Source organism: Anoplophora glabripennis, unplaced genomic scaffold (genome assembly GCF_000390285.2).
Source record: "Anoplophora glabripennis isolate ALB-LARVAE unplaced genomic scaffold, Agla_2.0 scaffold687, whole genome shotgun sequence".
NCBI classification, from domain to species: domain Eukaryota; kingdom Metazoa; phylum Arthropoda; class Insecta; order Coleoptera; family Cerambycidae; genus Anoplophora; species Anoplophora glabripennis.
Genome location: NW_019416786.1, coordinates 246,511 through 260,778, shown reverse-complemented (window position 1 = coordinate 260,778; position 14,268 = coordinate 246,511). Strand labels below are relative to the sequence as shown.

Genomic DNA, 14,268 nt, shown 5'->3' with positions numbered 1-14,268 from the left:
CAAGTCGATTCTTCCGAATGCATTGTGAGGGTTTATGATCCTCTAAACAAGCTAAGGGGGAAGGATAGTAGTCAATCAGAATCACCACAAAATGAATTAACCAACCAAAGCCCATAACATGGCGCCCAGCGTGGGGATATGTTGCCAAACGAATAAACAACATACGAAAACATACGACATTAGCTTATATAACTAACATATAACCAATGCTTGCAGTGCTCAAGCATTCGAGTAATGAATATTTTTCACTATCGGATTTGAAAACTTGGAAGTTTATAACTATCAGGTACTAAAGTAATGAATAAATATACCATTACTCTATGTGTGCGTGTATGAAGTCATAGGTATATCTCTGTGTGAAACCGGCTTAAAAAACACATAATGACGTCATACAGTAGGTTTAACCGTTTTCGAGAAAATGGCGTCTGAATATAGAGTATGCAAAATTTTCAAAAATTACCCTGAGATTTACCCTACTGGTTTTAAAATAAAACCATGTTTACTTTTCCATCTTAGATTTGTGTGATTCACAGAAAATTGCTTCAAATCAATGCAATGATACTGTAATGATTGACCTGAATGTAAAAAATATAAGTAAGATATTTAGGGATAATTTAATTAAAAACGCATAATTTTATTGTATAAAATATGATTTTGTTAAATGTCACTACCTATTTAAATTACGAGCCAGGTTATTTTGCAAATTTTTAGCACCGTTTCATGTTTTTTTGTAAAGAACAAAAAACTTTAAAAACTCTCCAAAAAACACCCACTGCAGCCGTCGCGTCGTCAAGCAACTAAATATTAAATAGGGAACGTAAAAATGATCACCTGGAGAATTGAATAAAAATACAAAAAAGTGGGGTTTCCATTTAAAAAATTGGCCTTGATTTCATAACTTTTTTTTGGGCCACTCTGTATAAATGAAAATTGTTTCAGAAAATTCGCAACTAAAAATACAATTCGACGGCTCCGAATGATTTTTCAAATAACGAACATCTGATTTTTAAATAAATATATATTCCATACTTTTGCCGCTGACGGTATAAAGTTTTGTGTAGAATTATTTAAATTTGCTGTTTTTTAAAAACATTTTCTAAAGAACATTATTGTTTCATCATATTCTTGTTTCCAATAAATATTTTAAAAATCGTCGACAATAATAATATGTGTGTAGATTTGATTTGAAATCTTCCAATTCATTCGATACGCTAAATCAGTACCTGCAATACTAAAGTATTCGAGTACTTTCAGCAAGTATCCGAGTTCGATTTTTCATTCGAGTTCTCCCATCACTAGTTTGACAGAAGACGGAACTGACAGAAGTATATTTTTAAAAAAGTTATCTAAATAGTTTCAAATCAAAATGAATATATTTTAAAATATGTTAAGAGATTGGAGCTGCATAATTAAGCTTTCGCGTAAAATAACTGGTAAATTATTATACGTGTTTATTTTTTTTCAGTTATATATTTATACTTTCAGGTTATGTTATATATAAACAAAGTAGCAAAATGAGTACAAGTGGTACTATTACCGAAACTATAACAAATAAATTAAAAGAACAGTTAAAACCAGTACACTTGGATGTTATAAATGAATCTTACATGCACAATGTTCCCAAAGGTGCAGAAACACATTTCAAAGTACATGTGGTATCGGACAAATTTGATAGTCTACCTCTAATAAAAGTAAGCTAATTTAAATTATATCATCCATACACTCAAAACTTCAACCTGAATTATACTTTGATTACATGTTTAATTTTCCATTTTGCTTAAAAAAAAGTTTTATAGGGTAGGTAAACGTTTTCTTTTTTGATTTATTAATGATTGAAATCATCTGTTTAAAAACACTTGTTTCTATTTTCAGAGGCACAGAATGATAAATGATGTCTTAAAAAACGAATTACAGAATGGAGTTCATGCCTTATCCATTGTAGCAGAAACACCTAACCAGTGGAAAGAAAGTGAAAGAATTATTGAACCTAGTCCTAATTGTAGAGGAGGATTCGGTAAATAAAAGACAATGTGTATATTCATACAAATTTATTAGTACACATTCAATAGAGTATAAAATCATTTTATTGTTTTTTCTTCATAATTTCTTTAGAGATATTCAAATTTACACTGTCTTTTAAAACTCTTGATTTCAATTTATGAGCAGTTGAAATGATAATAAAGTATTACTGTCAAAGAACGAAACTGTCTAATCGCAACTTTCCTTCATTTTCTGTCAAGTATAAGATATCCGCTAAAGTTTGATCGGATATAGCTTCTTCTCCTCTCTCAGACATCTAAAATAGCAAATTTATATTTTGAAAAATATAAAGTTAGGTTCTAAGATATTTTAAATGCTACAGGGTAAAAAATTTATGAAATTTGTTTTAATTTAAAAAATTTAATTTATGGCCACAAAAAATAGCCCACATCACAAAAGAGAAAAACCATTGTATTTTATTCACCATACAGGGTGTAACTTCAAGTGCGGGTCAGATTTTTAGGGGTAATAGTATGTGTTCCCTTGAATACGAATTTGAATTTCTTTTTTGTTTTAATCAAATGAATAGTTATAATTAGTTTTTTAAAATGCACTTTTATTCTTGTATACGCCACCATTGTATTTGCCTACAGTTCATGTATTACAAGCACGTGAATTGTAGGCAACCTACACTGCTTGTGAAGGGTCAATAGAGACGAAGTGAAAAGAGTCAATTGGTATTTCCCATTTGGAGACAGTACATCTAACTATGAATTTGAATATTTTTCATCGCTGGAAGCCATCAGCAGATTGTGGTGGCGTACGAAAATTACTGAAAAAAGATTTAAAAAAATATTTTTATGACCGAATTTGAAAAAATAAACGATAGGTGTTTCTAAAGGTCAAGGGAAGCCTCTGTATAAATATGACACCCACTTAAAGTTACACCCTCTATAATGAAATGTATTTTATAAGTAATTTATTCAGTGTACAGATTGTTTCATGACAAACTACATGCTATAATGGCAAAATGAGGCAACTTACATGAGTACAAAATGACTACTGAAAAATCCTGCAACCAAAATTACAAATATACAGTGATTAATGAATTTTCATCGAAACATATTATTTTTGACATATACCCTATGTTCCAAACGGTTGTAATAAAATTCATACAACTTTTACTATGTTTGCAAAATGCAGGAACAAGTCATTATTTTGCTTCTTTCTTCTTTCTGTGGCGGCATAACATGGGTTGGCACCCGGGGTGGTTTTATTTGAGCATTCTCAAAATAAAACAACAAATGCTAAACGTGTTTACGTGACTTTATTTTGCTAAAATTTTCGATCACATTATCAAACTTTACTTTCCTGTCCTTTTCAATAGACAAAATGGAAAGATTGCTTAGTCGCGTTTGGATCGTGGATCTTAAGAAAAATTTTATCAACTTTAATTTTGAAAATCTTCATTCACGAAGTTACCGAAACACAAATAGTTAAAAAATCTTAAACACAGCGCTAGACTCAGAACTGACTCAGAATAACCTCATTTTACAGTGAATCTTAGAAGCTCAAGGTAGTCCACTGGATCGCTTCTTGGGAAGAAATGCTAGTGGCTTCCAAATGGCGCCTCAGTCATAAAATTTCCAAAATTATGTCCTCTGCAGAAAATTCATCATATATTTTTGTCAGATTTGGAACTATACACAAAGTTCTTCTATTGACGTAAGAGTTTTAGGCTGAACAATACCAAATGTTATGAAAATGTCATCCATTGTCCTATAACGATGGTCTAGTTCTTCGTAAAATCTATCAAAACATTCTAACATAGCTCTCTGCAGCTCTTCTGGCAATGTTAGTCCAGCGTCTTGGGCCATTTCTCCTGGCATACGAAATAGCTCTTTCCACTATTTGGATACGTTGGCTTTTTTGATTGGAAAAATTTTTAGGACTTTGATTTTTATGTCACACTTTTGCAGCGATAGCCCAGATGTTTGTATATGCTTTTGTCTGGTTAACTTCGTCTAGGACTTCACACCAAAAAGAAAGATAACATAAAAAACTGAAGTCACACAAAGCTAGTAAAACTGCGGATTCTTTTGTATCGACGTTTTCTCTGCTGCTATTGGGATCACACATCTCTTCGAGTGTTGATACAAGTTTCTCGCAAAGAAGTTTTAATTGTCTACTAACTAAGCAGCGTAAGTGAGTTATCACCTCTTGGTGCTTGGCATCCGGGGCAGACCGCCACCACCGCCCCCCCTTTTATGCCGCCACTGAGAAATTGATTCGCAAATACATTTCCTGTGAGAAATTTTTTTTTTTGTAAAATTAGCACAGGAAGTTGTACCATTAGTACCAACCAACTTTCGTATAATAAATCAAAGGTAGGATATTTAAGCTTCTGGCAAAGCAGGATAAAAATGGTTATTAGCGTTTTATGAAAATATGAAATATTCCCTTATGTCTCCTTTTTATAACATATTGGAACTATCACCCTGTAAACGGCTCTAAATTCTGAATCAGACTTTATTTTTCTTGTCAGCAATAAGAATCATGTCAAAAACTTAAGAATCCTATCTTAACCATTCCAATTGAAGACAATTAAAAGATAGTGTAGTGTTTTTAGAATTTTATTAGTCCTTCAAAAGCTGAGGAAAATGTGAAAAAAATCAAATGCATGGTTTTTGTAACTGATTCATTAACAGTGTATCGAACTCAATGCCCCAGGGCTGCTATTGGCTAATTAAAAATGTGAATAAAAATTTTACTTGAGGGTTTCAAATAGGATCACTTACGCTTGAATTTGAGCCAAAAATATTATTTTTGGAACGTTTGGAAATGCCTATTATGACATCATGAGACATACTTATTTCATTTCACATTGGCAAAGACAGAGTTTCTCTGATAAACTTTCATTAATAAACTTTTTTGATATCTCTTTTCATTTATAAGTTACCAGCACAAAAAATTTAGGGAGTGAAAAAATTTCCAATTTTTTTAAGTGATTTGTGAGAAAAAAATTTTTTCATGTTAATCATCATTAATTGATGTTTAAGGAGCTATAAATGTGCTCCTTTAATTTTTTATAAAACTGACCATTCAGGAAAACCCGCAAATATTAGTACTTTTCGTAATATTTGCAAAGTAATCACCGACTTCCCAAAACAGCAGAAAAAGTAATTTAAGTATAAAAAAAATTGTCTCAAACTAGGGTTTCTGATTTCTCGGCTTATTTTTTTTCTTGGGATTCGAGAATTCTCGACTAGGAATTCCCGGGAATTCTCGAATTTTTAAGAAATTTGTAAAACTTAAAAAAGTCATAATTTTGATATTGCAATTCGAAATAAAAACACGATAATATTCTTAACAATCATCATCAACATATATTACTTATTCAGTCTTTTTTATTAATTACTTCCAAATGATTCTACTTCGACCAACAAAACCAAATTAAACTTTGAGTATCTTCTTCTTGAAAACCTTTATCCTACTTTAAATTGTCTCTTTATTAAACATTTTCAATATATTTTTATTTAAATGTTTTTTAATCTTAGCTTCCTTCCAATAATTAATAATAATCATTCACACAGTCATTTAATTAAACAAATAGTAGATAAGGAATCTAACTTATTAATTATTAATTATTATTATTACTTATAATCACAATCTTTTAATTAACAAAACAAAAATAAAATATGTAATCAACTAAACGAAGAGGAACTAAATATTTTCTGAATCAACATTAAATATCTGCTAATCTGCTAATAAAATTTCTACACACGAGCTAGTGAGAAACCACTTCAACCGCTGAGCTATTTGTCTCTAAGTATTTTTTAATGAAATGTGCTTTTAAAAATACAAGCGCATTAATAGCATTATCTGAATCGGTTTCCAGATAATGAGAAAACCAGTTCATTTTCTGTCGATGTTGGCTTTACCGTCATTAAAGCTTTATATAAATGTTTAAGGTTTGGCAATGATTTACCAGTTGACTCAAAGAGCTGATTTCTCGATTTCTCGACACTTTTTTCTCGTCTCGAGTAAGGCCAGATTTCCCAGGAATTCTCGCTTTGAGAAGTCTCGACCAGAAACCCTATCTCAAACATACCAAAAGGCTCTTGAAGAGGATTTATTAAAGTTTCTAAAACCCACCTTTTGTTCGCTGTACGATCATTAAATTACGACATATCGATGATCAAAAAAAAGTGACCACTCAAATTTAAAAAAAAACAAATTAAAGCTCAGGAATCAGGCTAAATGACACCGGCACTGATTAAGCCAGAAAAAATTTTTCTGAGCCCATGAGGGTAGTTTTGAAAAAGAAAAAAAATCTGTAAAATTTTTGCCTTGCATTATTTTGATAGTGCGAAGTCATGCTCAAAAAATTTTTCATTTCAAAATTTCAAAACTAGAGTCAAACTTCAAGATGCTTTTTTTTCTCGATATGACCATTATTCAAGAAGTTTCAACCTTTAAAAATCACTAAAAAATTTGGAAATTTGGAACTATAATTTTAGTTTTTTTTTTTTCTTTTAATAAATATATCCAAGTGAGGGTTGCTTTCGCTGTACAGCAAGAATAAAACGCTCTCTCAACGGTACAGATAAACTATTTTTATTGAAAACTAAGCTTGTGTAGAAAAAGTAATGTTGACGGTTTCAGGGTTTGCTGCAGAGTGCCCTGGTGTCGAGGCGGTGGTAGGTATATGAGTCCACATCTGGTGGCCGGCGCCAAGATGGCGCCTATTGACGTTGTGCTTAAAAATGGGTCACTTCCAACATGTGTACCCACACCAAGCGTCGCCGGACTTCTCTTTGAGTGACTTTTCTTTAAATCTCTGAAAAAAATTCTTTCCAACGGTCAATATTTTGCAAGGTCTTATAAAATTGTTTTTGAGAAGTCCCATAAACAAAAATCTAAGGGGGTCAGATCTGGAGACTTCCCTGGTCATTTTATGGAACCATTAATTCCTACCCACTTATCATGGTATATTTCATCTAAATAATTACAGACAATACGTGTTCTGTGAGGAGGAACTCTGTCATGTTGAAACCACATTGATCTTAGTTGCAGAGGCGCATTTTCAAAAAGAATCAGAAGTTCTTGAAGAAAACTGAGATATCTTCTACCACTCAATATTCCTTCATAAAAATATGGTCCAATTAGATGGTGGCTACACCAGACGTTGACACCAAAATGACCTTGATTATTTGTGGGATTGACAAAATGAGGATTTTCTGTTGACCAATAATGTTTGTTTCCTCTGTTAGTCAGGCCTTTGTTTATAAAACAGCTTGCCCAAAGAATGTGATGAGAAGCTCGCCTGTCAGCAACATCTATGAGTGCCACATAATTTGGGTAAAAAAATATATCCGTTTCTGTATTCAGTCGCCTATTTGTTCTAAATTGTATAATTTTTAGTCATGATATTTACTACTATTCGTAATTCTTTGAATTGAGGCTTATGCAAATTAAATTTCCTGCTAGCTTGCCTAATTGAATGTCTTGGAGTGTCTTCAAAATATTGTAATACCTTGGCTGTTATCACTGTGAGTTCTTTTCCAAATTGATTTTCCTTTTCGATCACAAAATACCTTTGGTTTTCTCGAAAAATCCTTTCCAATCTTATAAATCTTTTGTCATCAGGAAGTCGGCACTCGGGATATCTTTCCTGATAAATTCGCATCCTGAATTTTTGTGAACTTCCCCCTTAATTTGAGATTATATGAACTTTTTCATCATGCGTTATAATATTAATTGAAATAAACTATTTAAAATAAGAACAAAATATTTCGAAATTGACCAGTTATTTGATAAGTTGCCTCACAATAATCAAACTGCTTGTCCATGGAAACCGAATTAAGTCATGACCAATTCAATTTTGGTCGATTTAAAATAAGTACGTTTTCATTAATTTCTGCTTGTAACTTTTAAACGAAATGTGATATCAAAAAAAGTTTATTAATGAAAGTTTCGTTTCGTATGAGCCGTGCGAGAGAGAACTTCAAATTTCGCTGATTTTTCCAATCTGAACCATCACAAGTGTCCCAGAACTCGTTCCGATCACTAAAATGGTTGAAAGCCAACATCAGGGAAGACCGCCAAGCCGTCACAGCAACGTAAAAGTCAAAATTTCACTGATGTTTCCAACCCACAGCCAAAAAATCCCAAATTGATAAAAAACCACAAGCCTAAATGGTCCTATTTGAAACACCCAAGAAAAATTTTTATTCATATTTTTTATTAGCCAATAGCAGCCCTGGGGCATCGAGTTTGAGACACCTGTACGTGTAAAAATTCATAGATTGCCCTGTACATCTACAAATTTTGACCTACTACTTTTTTTTAACTGATCATCTGTAATTATCAAGATTGCCATTACAGTCTGCACAGTTTGTCATGAAACACTTTGTATAACCATCTTAATAGAACTACCCATGCAATTAAAGTTTTAAATTTCTCCATATCTGTACGATGCCTGTTTTATGTTAATTTATCCAAATAAAAAATGATAACTTACGGCTCTATAACTGTATTTCTCTGTGGACGGTGGATACTTGAATGATGGTCCGAAATTTACAGAGACCGTTACATTTTTGTGGAGGGAAATTGTGGGGTAGTATGAACCTTGATAAATCCCTTCAAAAGCTACACCCTGACATTCACCATTCTTAAAATATAATATTTTACTCCTAGAAAGAGGAACCAACGATTTTAATCTCTCCTGAACATTGTCTTTATCTTCGTAGTAAAGGTGACTTTTAAATTTCACAAGAGGCTAAAAAGAAGTCATTCTATTAGTTTTCATCCTAATAAACAATTAATTTGGCAAAACATAATTTTTTTTAAATAATAGAAAGTAGAAACAATATAATGAGTGACTATAAATTTACCCGATCTTTGTAAGTGTTAGGTACTAGCTTAGTAGTAACATTTTGTGGTAATGCGATCATAAATCCAAGGGTATCCCCTTCGCCATAGCCAGAACTGTAGTGTTTTCCCGCAGATTCATGAAATCGTGTCCCTTTTTTTGATCTCCATGAATACCCAAATTTATCATAACCCAGAGGTGCTTGTAAATTAGCATAATCTTGGCCCCAACCCAGTCTAGTTGCAGAACCTTCAGGCATCTCCTCTATTGTTGCCTCCCAGTACCAAATTCCTTTAGTAACAGCTAAAACAATTTACTTTATCAGCAATATTCTCAGGTTTGAAAAAAAATCATATATTAAGATCATGAATGACTTACAGTGTGTAGCTCTAACAGTTGAATATCCCTTTTCTCCTGTAACTGCTAGACGATCCTCAGATATTTTTAATTGAGGTGCTCTGTCATGCAATGCCAACAATACTGTGCCTGGAATGGATGTTCGATATAACCACCCAGGTATTGGCTTCCCAGCCCAATCTGAACTTTCATCAAATTCCTGAGAAAAAAAGTAAGGTACAAGGTAGTCCAAAAAACTTCGAAGGGTGATAAAACGATTTATATTATGCAGAATGTTTTCATTTTCAAATATAGGATGTTGAAATTACAAACATCACATTCTCTTAAATATCTGAAGATTTTGACAAAGACAAATATAACAACCAGTGGCAAAGACATAGGATGTCAGTAACATTAAGACGTAAGAGCCTCAAAATTTTTATAACAATGAGTATTCTGCAAATTCTTTTCATTCTCAACGGCATTTCTAATATAAAAGATCTTACCACACAGTTAAGTAAATAAAAAATAACTTTAAAACTACTCGTTCTACAAAAACAGTTTATGGAAATTTTTTGTTAAAAAATGAAGATTTAAATACAATGAAATATGCTTAAAGTTCAAAAAACTATTGCCATGGAAGTTTTTAATTTTGTAAAGATGAGATTTTTTAACCTTTTGACCGCTTTTGACATAATACTCACATTTTTTGTAGAATGAATTAATTGTGATGATTGTTTCTAATTTCATCTCGTGTTTTGGAAAAGAAGCATTCTATAATCTACATTCACTCATGAAACTCTTAACAAGTTCTCTGTTTAAAGCCTGGATCACCATTAGTGTGTGGACGGAGGATAGCTCCTAAACCTGAAGGGATACCAAAATGAAATTTAGTCCAGAGGCGTACATCTATAGGGAGCACATTTTAAAATTATTTTCATGTTTTTGTACTAATCATATACAGAGTGCTGACACAAACTCGCATTTTTTTAAATAGAACATCCTGTATACTTTTGCATATATGGATAGCCCTATCAAAATGCAGCAAAATAATATAGGGTTTATGGACGTTTGGATGGGCCGTTTTCCTAATAGAGGCTCATAAGTCCGAAAACAGACTCCGATGCAGCCATTTGAAAACACTCAGTATGATGTAGTTTTAACGAATCTGCGACATAAACAATCATTGATATCCTTGCAGTTTCTTAGAAGTGTTGTCATTATTCTTTCGTTCGTTATACTGCTTTTCATATTAGCTAATAAAAGTAGGCCATTCCATTTAAAATTTTTTAGTAATTTTTGAATTCATAAACCTCGATCAGTCTGTATAACTAAAGAATAATGACAACATTTCTGATGTGGTTTCTAAGAAATTGCAAGACTATCAATGATTGTTTATGTCGCAGATTCGTTATAACTACATCATATTGAGTGTTTACAAATGGCTGCATCGGAGTCTGTTTTCGGATTTACCAGCCTCTATTAGGAAAATGGCCCATCGAAACGCCCATAAACCCTATATTATTTTGCTGCATTTTGATAGGATTATCCAAATATGTAAAAATATACAGGGTGTTCTATTTAAAAAATGCAAGTTTGTGTCAACACTCTGTATATGATTAGTACAGAAAAATGAAAATAATTTTAAAATGTGCTCCCTATAGATGGATGGATGGATGGACTAAATTTCATTTTGATAACTCTTCAGGCTTAGGAGCTATCCTCTGTCTACACACTAATGGTGGACCTGGTATAAATAAAATACATTTAAGTTTCAAATCATAACAGAATATTGACACAAAAAATAACTACAATTCAGATTAATCATAATATAATGTATTCTTAATATTCACATTCATTAAGTTGTTAAAATGTACTGAGGATTTTAGTTACTGCATCACAAAAAAATTACAGCCAGTATATTTTATTGAAAATCATCCATCTTATCCCTAACATGATGTAAGTAAGCAACTTGTTTGAAAGATATTTTCATTTTCTATTCAACAATGTTCAGTTTTCATTAAACTTTACAGTACATTTTCTTTTGTTATATTCTTCAATACTATTTCAGGTGGACAATTTTCATTGGAAAATGAAACTGGTGCTGATGTAATCTGCTGCTAGTTATTATTGAATACTTGTTATAAACAAGTAAGTGATAGCCAGTAAACTCTATACTACGGTAGTATATAGAGTTCACTGGTGATAGCAAACTTATTAGAGCCTTGTTCTTAGAACAATGTAGTGTCTCAGTGAGATGCCCCCACCACCCTAAATTTACTGTGGTAGCAATAGCAACATTACTGTGGTATTGTTGACAACTCAGAGAAGAATTTGCTTATCTGTTAATTTATCACATTATTTCAAAGAAAATAACACCCAACACAAACCCAAATTTTCATGAAGCCAGCAACAATATGAAACTGAGTTATTTAGAGGATAACAACATTCAATTTTCATTAACCATTGTTTTCAAAAAAAAATTATTATTCATAAATAGTACAAAATGGCAAAGCTAGAGCCATTCTGACGAAGCATGTTGAATTTGAGGTGCTCTACAGCACGCAGTGTAACTGATGCAAATTTGAAGATGGAAAAAACAATCTCTTAATCTACATGAGTATGACCAGAGAAATAGGTATGGCATTTTGAACACAGTAATTTTTGTGTAATTGGCGAGAATTTGAAGTAAAAAGCTCAATTTTTGACAGAAAAAAGGCCAATCATTTGTTAATAAATAATGTTAAAATCAACTTATCGAAAATCCCATATGTACTCGTACATCCTTTTGGAATATTAAAGATACGGTCAAAATTTGGAGTAAGCAGTAAATTTTCCACTTAAAAAAATAAATGACTTATTATAAAATAATTATCAAAATATTCATAATTAGTTGCCTTGTCTGAAAATTTACTTGATTCTATTAAATTTATGTGTTTCTTTACAAATGTGTTATAAAAGGAAGTACTAAGATTTAGCCCCAAAATTTGTTTCTTTACGGATGAACTTATAAAGTGATAAAAATTAATAGCTTCGTACACAACAACCAATTTGTAAATTTGAATTGGCGACTTTTTGCAAACGTTATTTTCAATGCACATGTTTATTAATTTTTTATTGATATTATATCAAAACATAACGAAAAAAATTTAAAATGGTCAGTTTAAGTACTTATTTACATTTCCTTTCTGTTTTATTTGTAATTTAATAACATGAAGCTCTCGTATATTAAAAACAATTTATTATTCTGTCGACACTATGTAGGTACTCAAAAATTGCATCAGTCGACAAAAGAAAGTTTTCACGATATTAAATAAAACTGAATAATAATAAGTACACCTATATGAATTTGCAATAAACATTTAAAAAAAATATGACTGAAGTATTACCTAAATAATCTCTGTAAATACCTGTCTAAAAGGTGCATGCGGATCAGGTTCCGCCAGCAAATATCTATAGCCATCTTTGTTAAATGGGTGATCCAATGGATATCCATGAGCTGGTAACTTTGGAGTTCCCAAGTCCACTCCTCTACCTTTTTTTCCTAAATTTCCTAGGTCTCCAGGAAACTTCCTTTTCGCATTTCTTGACTTTACTCCTCCTGCTACTGGAACTGACATAATACATGGGATAAAATTTATTTACATATAAAATCTTATCAGTATTATCAATAATGTATTATCTTTTAAACATACCAGCTGGTCTCATCATTATAACTTTAGTTTTAGCCATTTTTAGTTATAAAATAACTAATAATTACTCAGAAAATAATAAAGTTTATTTTTAGAATTCCAAGAATAGGAAAACAATTGAAACAAATGACATTCTCACACACAGCATAATTGATAAGTGATGTTTTGATTCCAAAAGTTATACGATTTTGTTTTCTTTCCCAAAATTGCAGAAATACTGCCTATTACAAGTTTTTAATAGGTATTTAAGTATATTATCTACATACCATGCTGAATGCCCATATCAGTTACTTTAAGTGTTCCTCCTTTAATCATAGCTTCATAGTTTGGTTTAATTTGTGTTAAGTCTGTGTTTACTAGTCCATACATATTACCTTCAGAAAAATTATCTTCAAACACAAATAAAACGTGAATATCTTTAATAAGAGCTTTAGTAACAGTGACATGCCATGATTGAGTTACTCTTCTTGATGTTGTAGTTAAAGCTTCCCAATGATATTCAATATATGGTATAATTTCTTTTTCTTTGCTAAACATCATTTTATTAATTCCTTCCTTAAAACTAGTCTGTTGAAGATTTGCAATAGCCGTAACACACATTTGCGATATTTCTATAATTGAAAAGTAAATATTAGTAAAATGATATACATAATCATGTAAGTAAACATACGTGCTTGACTTTTCTTAAAACTTTCAAGTCCAGTCGGTGAACAGTTTTTACATAAAAATATATAGTTTGATAAAAATGGTACCAGTTTTCCTAACTGATAACCTATGCAAGATTCATGGAACCATCTATTACAGTTTGCACAGAGAAGTTCGACAATGTTCAAGTTTCTTTCCTTCCCACTGAAATAAATGGTAATGGATAAATGGAAACTTTAGGTTAAATAACATTTTTATTAACAAGCATGTACCAGTAGCAATTTCCAGATTGTTCAATCGGCCTCTTTTCATTTTCTACGGATTTTGATAAATCAAGCTCTTTGTTCAACTGTTTTTCTTGAGTATCCATAGGTACTGTTTTCTCTGTTGGAGAATCTCCATTTTTTCTGAAATTTTAATAATGAAACATTAAAACACCAACAATTTATTTTTCATTCGCTTGTATTTTACCCAGAATCTATTTCTTCTGCCATAAACATTTAAAATAATACAGAATTTAGGGGTTAAGTCGTTTTCACAACAACCAGTGCCGCCATAAAAACATTCTCAAACTGTATAATAATGCAACTGGATAAAATACACTAGGGTGTATTGTGGATTGCCTATAGATCATATACAAAATTATCTAAATTCTTTTTACAGGATAATTCTAAACTATATACAGAAATTGAGGGATATTTAAAAAATCCCAAAATTTTGTCTGATTTTCAAAGAGCTGTA

The 14,268-nt window shown here is 31.5% G+C and overlaps 2 protein-coding genes across 3 annotated transcripts; one reads left to right on the top strand and one right to left on the bottom strand.

Moving 5' to 3' along the window:
• Positions 1-1,294: 1,294 nt before the first annotated feature.
• Positions 1,295-2,082, top strand: LOC108912916 (bolA-like protein DDB_G0274169). The gene is made up of 3 exons (XM_018718344.1): positions 1,295-1,433; positions 1,486-1,691; positions 1,873-2,082. Exons 1-3 carry the CDS (start codon positions 1,385-1,387, stop codon positions 2,020-2,022), a joined length of 405 nt encoding a protein of 134 aa, XP_018573860.1. The 5' UTR covers positions 1,295-1,384; the 3' UTR covers positions 2,023-2,082.
• Positions 2,083-2,167: 85 nt separating this feature from the next.
• Positions 2,168-14,090, bottom strand: LOC108912915 (set1/Ash2 histone methyltransferase complex subunit ASH2). 2 transcript variants are annotated; one of them, XM_018718341.1, is made up of 9 exons: positions 13,999-14,090; positions 13,800-13,934; positions 13,553-13,731; positions 13,149-13,493; positions 12,601-12,803; positions 9,233-9,410; positions 8,877-9,157; positions 8,504-8,761; positions 2,168-2,296 (listed from the first exon to the last, which is right to left on the bottom strand). In XM_018718341.1, exons 1-9 carry the CDS (start codon positions 14,025-14,027, stop codon positions 2,192-2,194), a joined length of 1,713 nt encoding a protein of 570 aa, XP_018573857.1. In that variant the 5' UTR covers positions 14,028-14,090; the 3' UTR covers positions 2,168-2,191. The 2 variants fall into 2 exon arrangements, with proteins under 2 accessions (XP_018573857.1, XP_018573858.1); XM_018718342.1 differs by lacking the exons at positions 13,149-13,493; positions 13,553-13,731; positions 13,800-13,934; positions 13,999-14,090 and adding an exon at positions 12,886-12,957.
• Between the last annotated feature and the right edge of the window lie 178 nt (positions 14,091-14,268).

Excerpts from the sequence above, each read along its gene's own strand:
- LOC108912916 (XM_018718344.1), top strand. The coding sequence starts at position 1,385 with ATGTTAAGAGATTGGAGCTGCATAATTAAGCTTTCGCGTAAAATAACT. Across the intron at positions 1,434-1,485 it reads GCTTTCGCGTAAAATAACTG|GTTATGTTATATATAAACAA; the intron begins GTAAATTATTAT and ends TTATACTTTCAG. Across the intron at positions 1,692-1,872 it reads ATAGTCTACCTCTAATAAAA|AGGCACAGAATGATAAATGA; the intron begins GTAAGCTAATTT and ends TTCTATTTTCAG.
- LOC108912915 (XM_018718341.1), bottom strand. The coding sequence starts at position 14,027 with ATGTTTATGGCAGAAGAAATAGATTCTGG. Across the intron at positions 13,732-13,799 it reads CAATCTGGAAATTGCTACTG|TGGGAAGGAAAGAAACTTGA; the intron begins GTACATGCTTGT and ends CATTTATTTCAG. Across the intron at positions 9,158-9,232 it reads AACTGTTAGAGCTACACACT|CTGTTACTAAAGGAATTTGG; the intron begins GTAAGTCATTCA and ends AAATTGTTTTAG.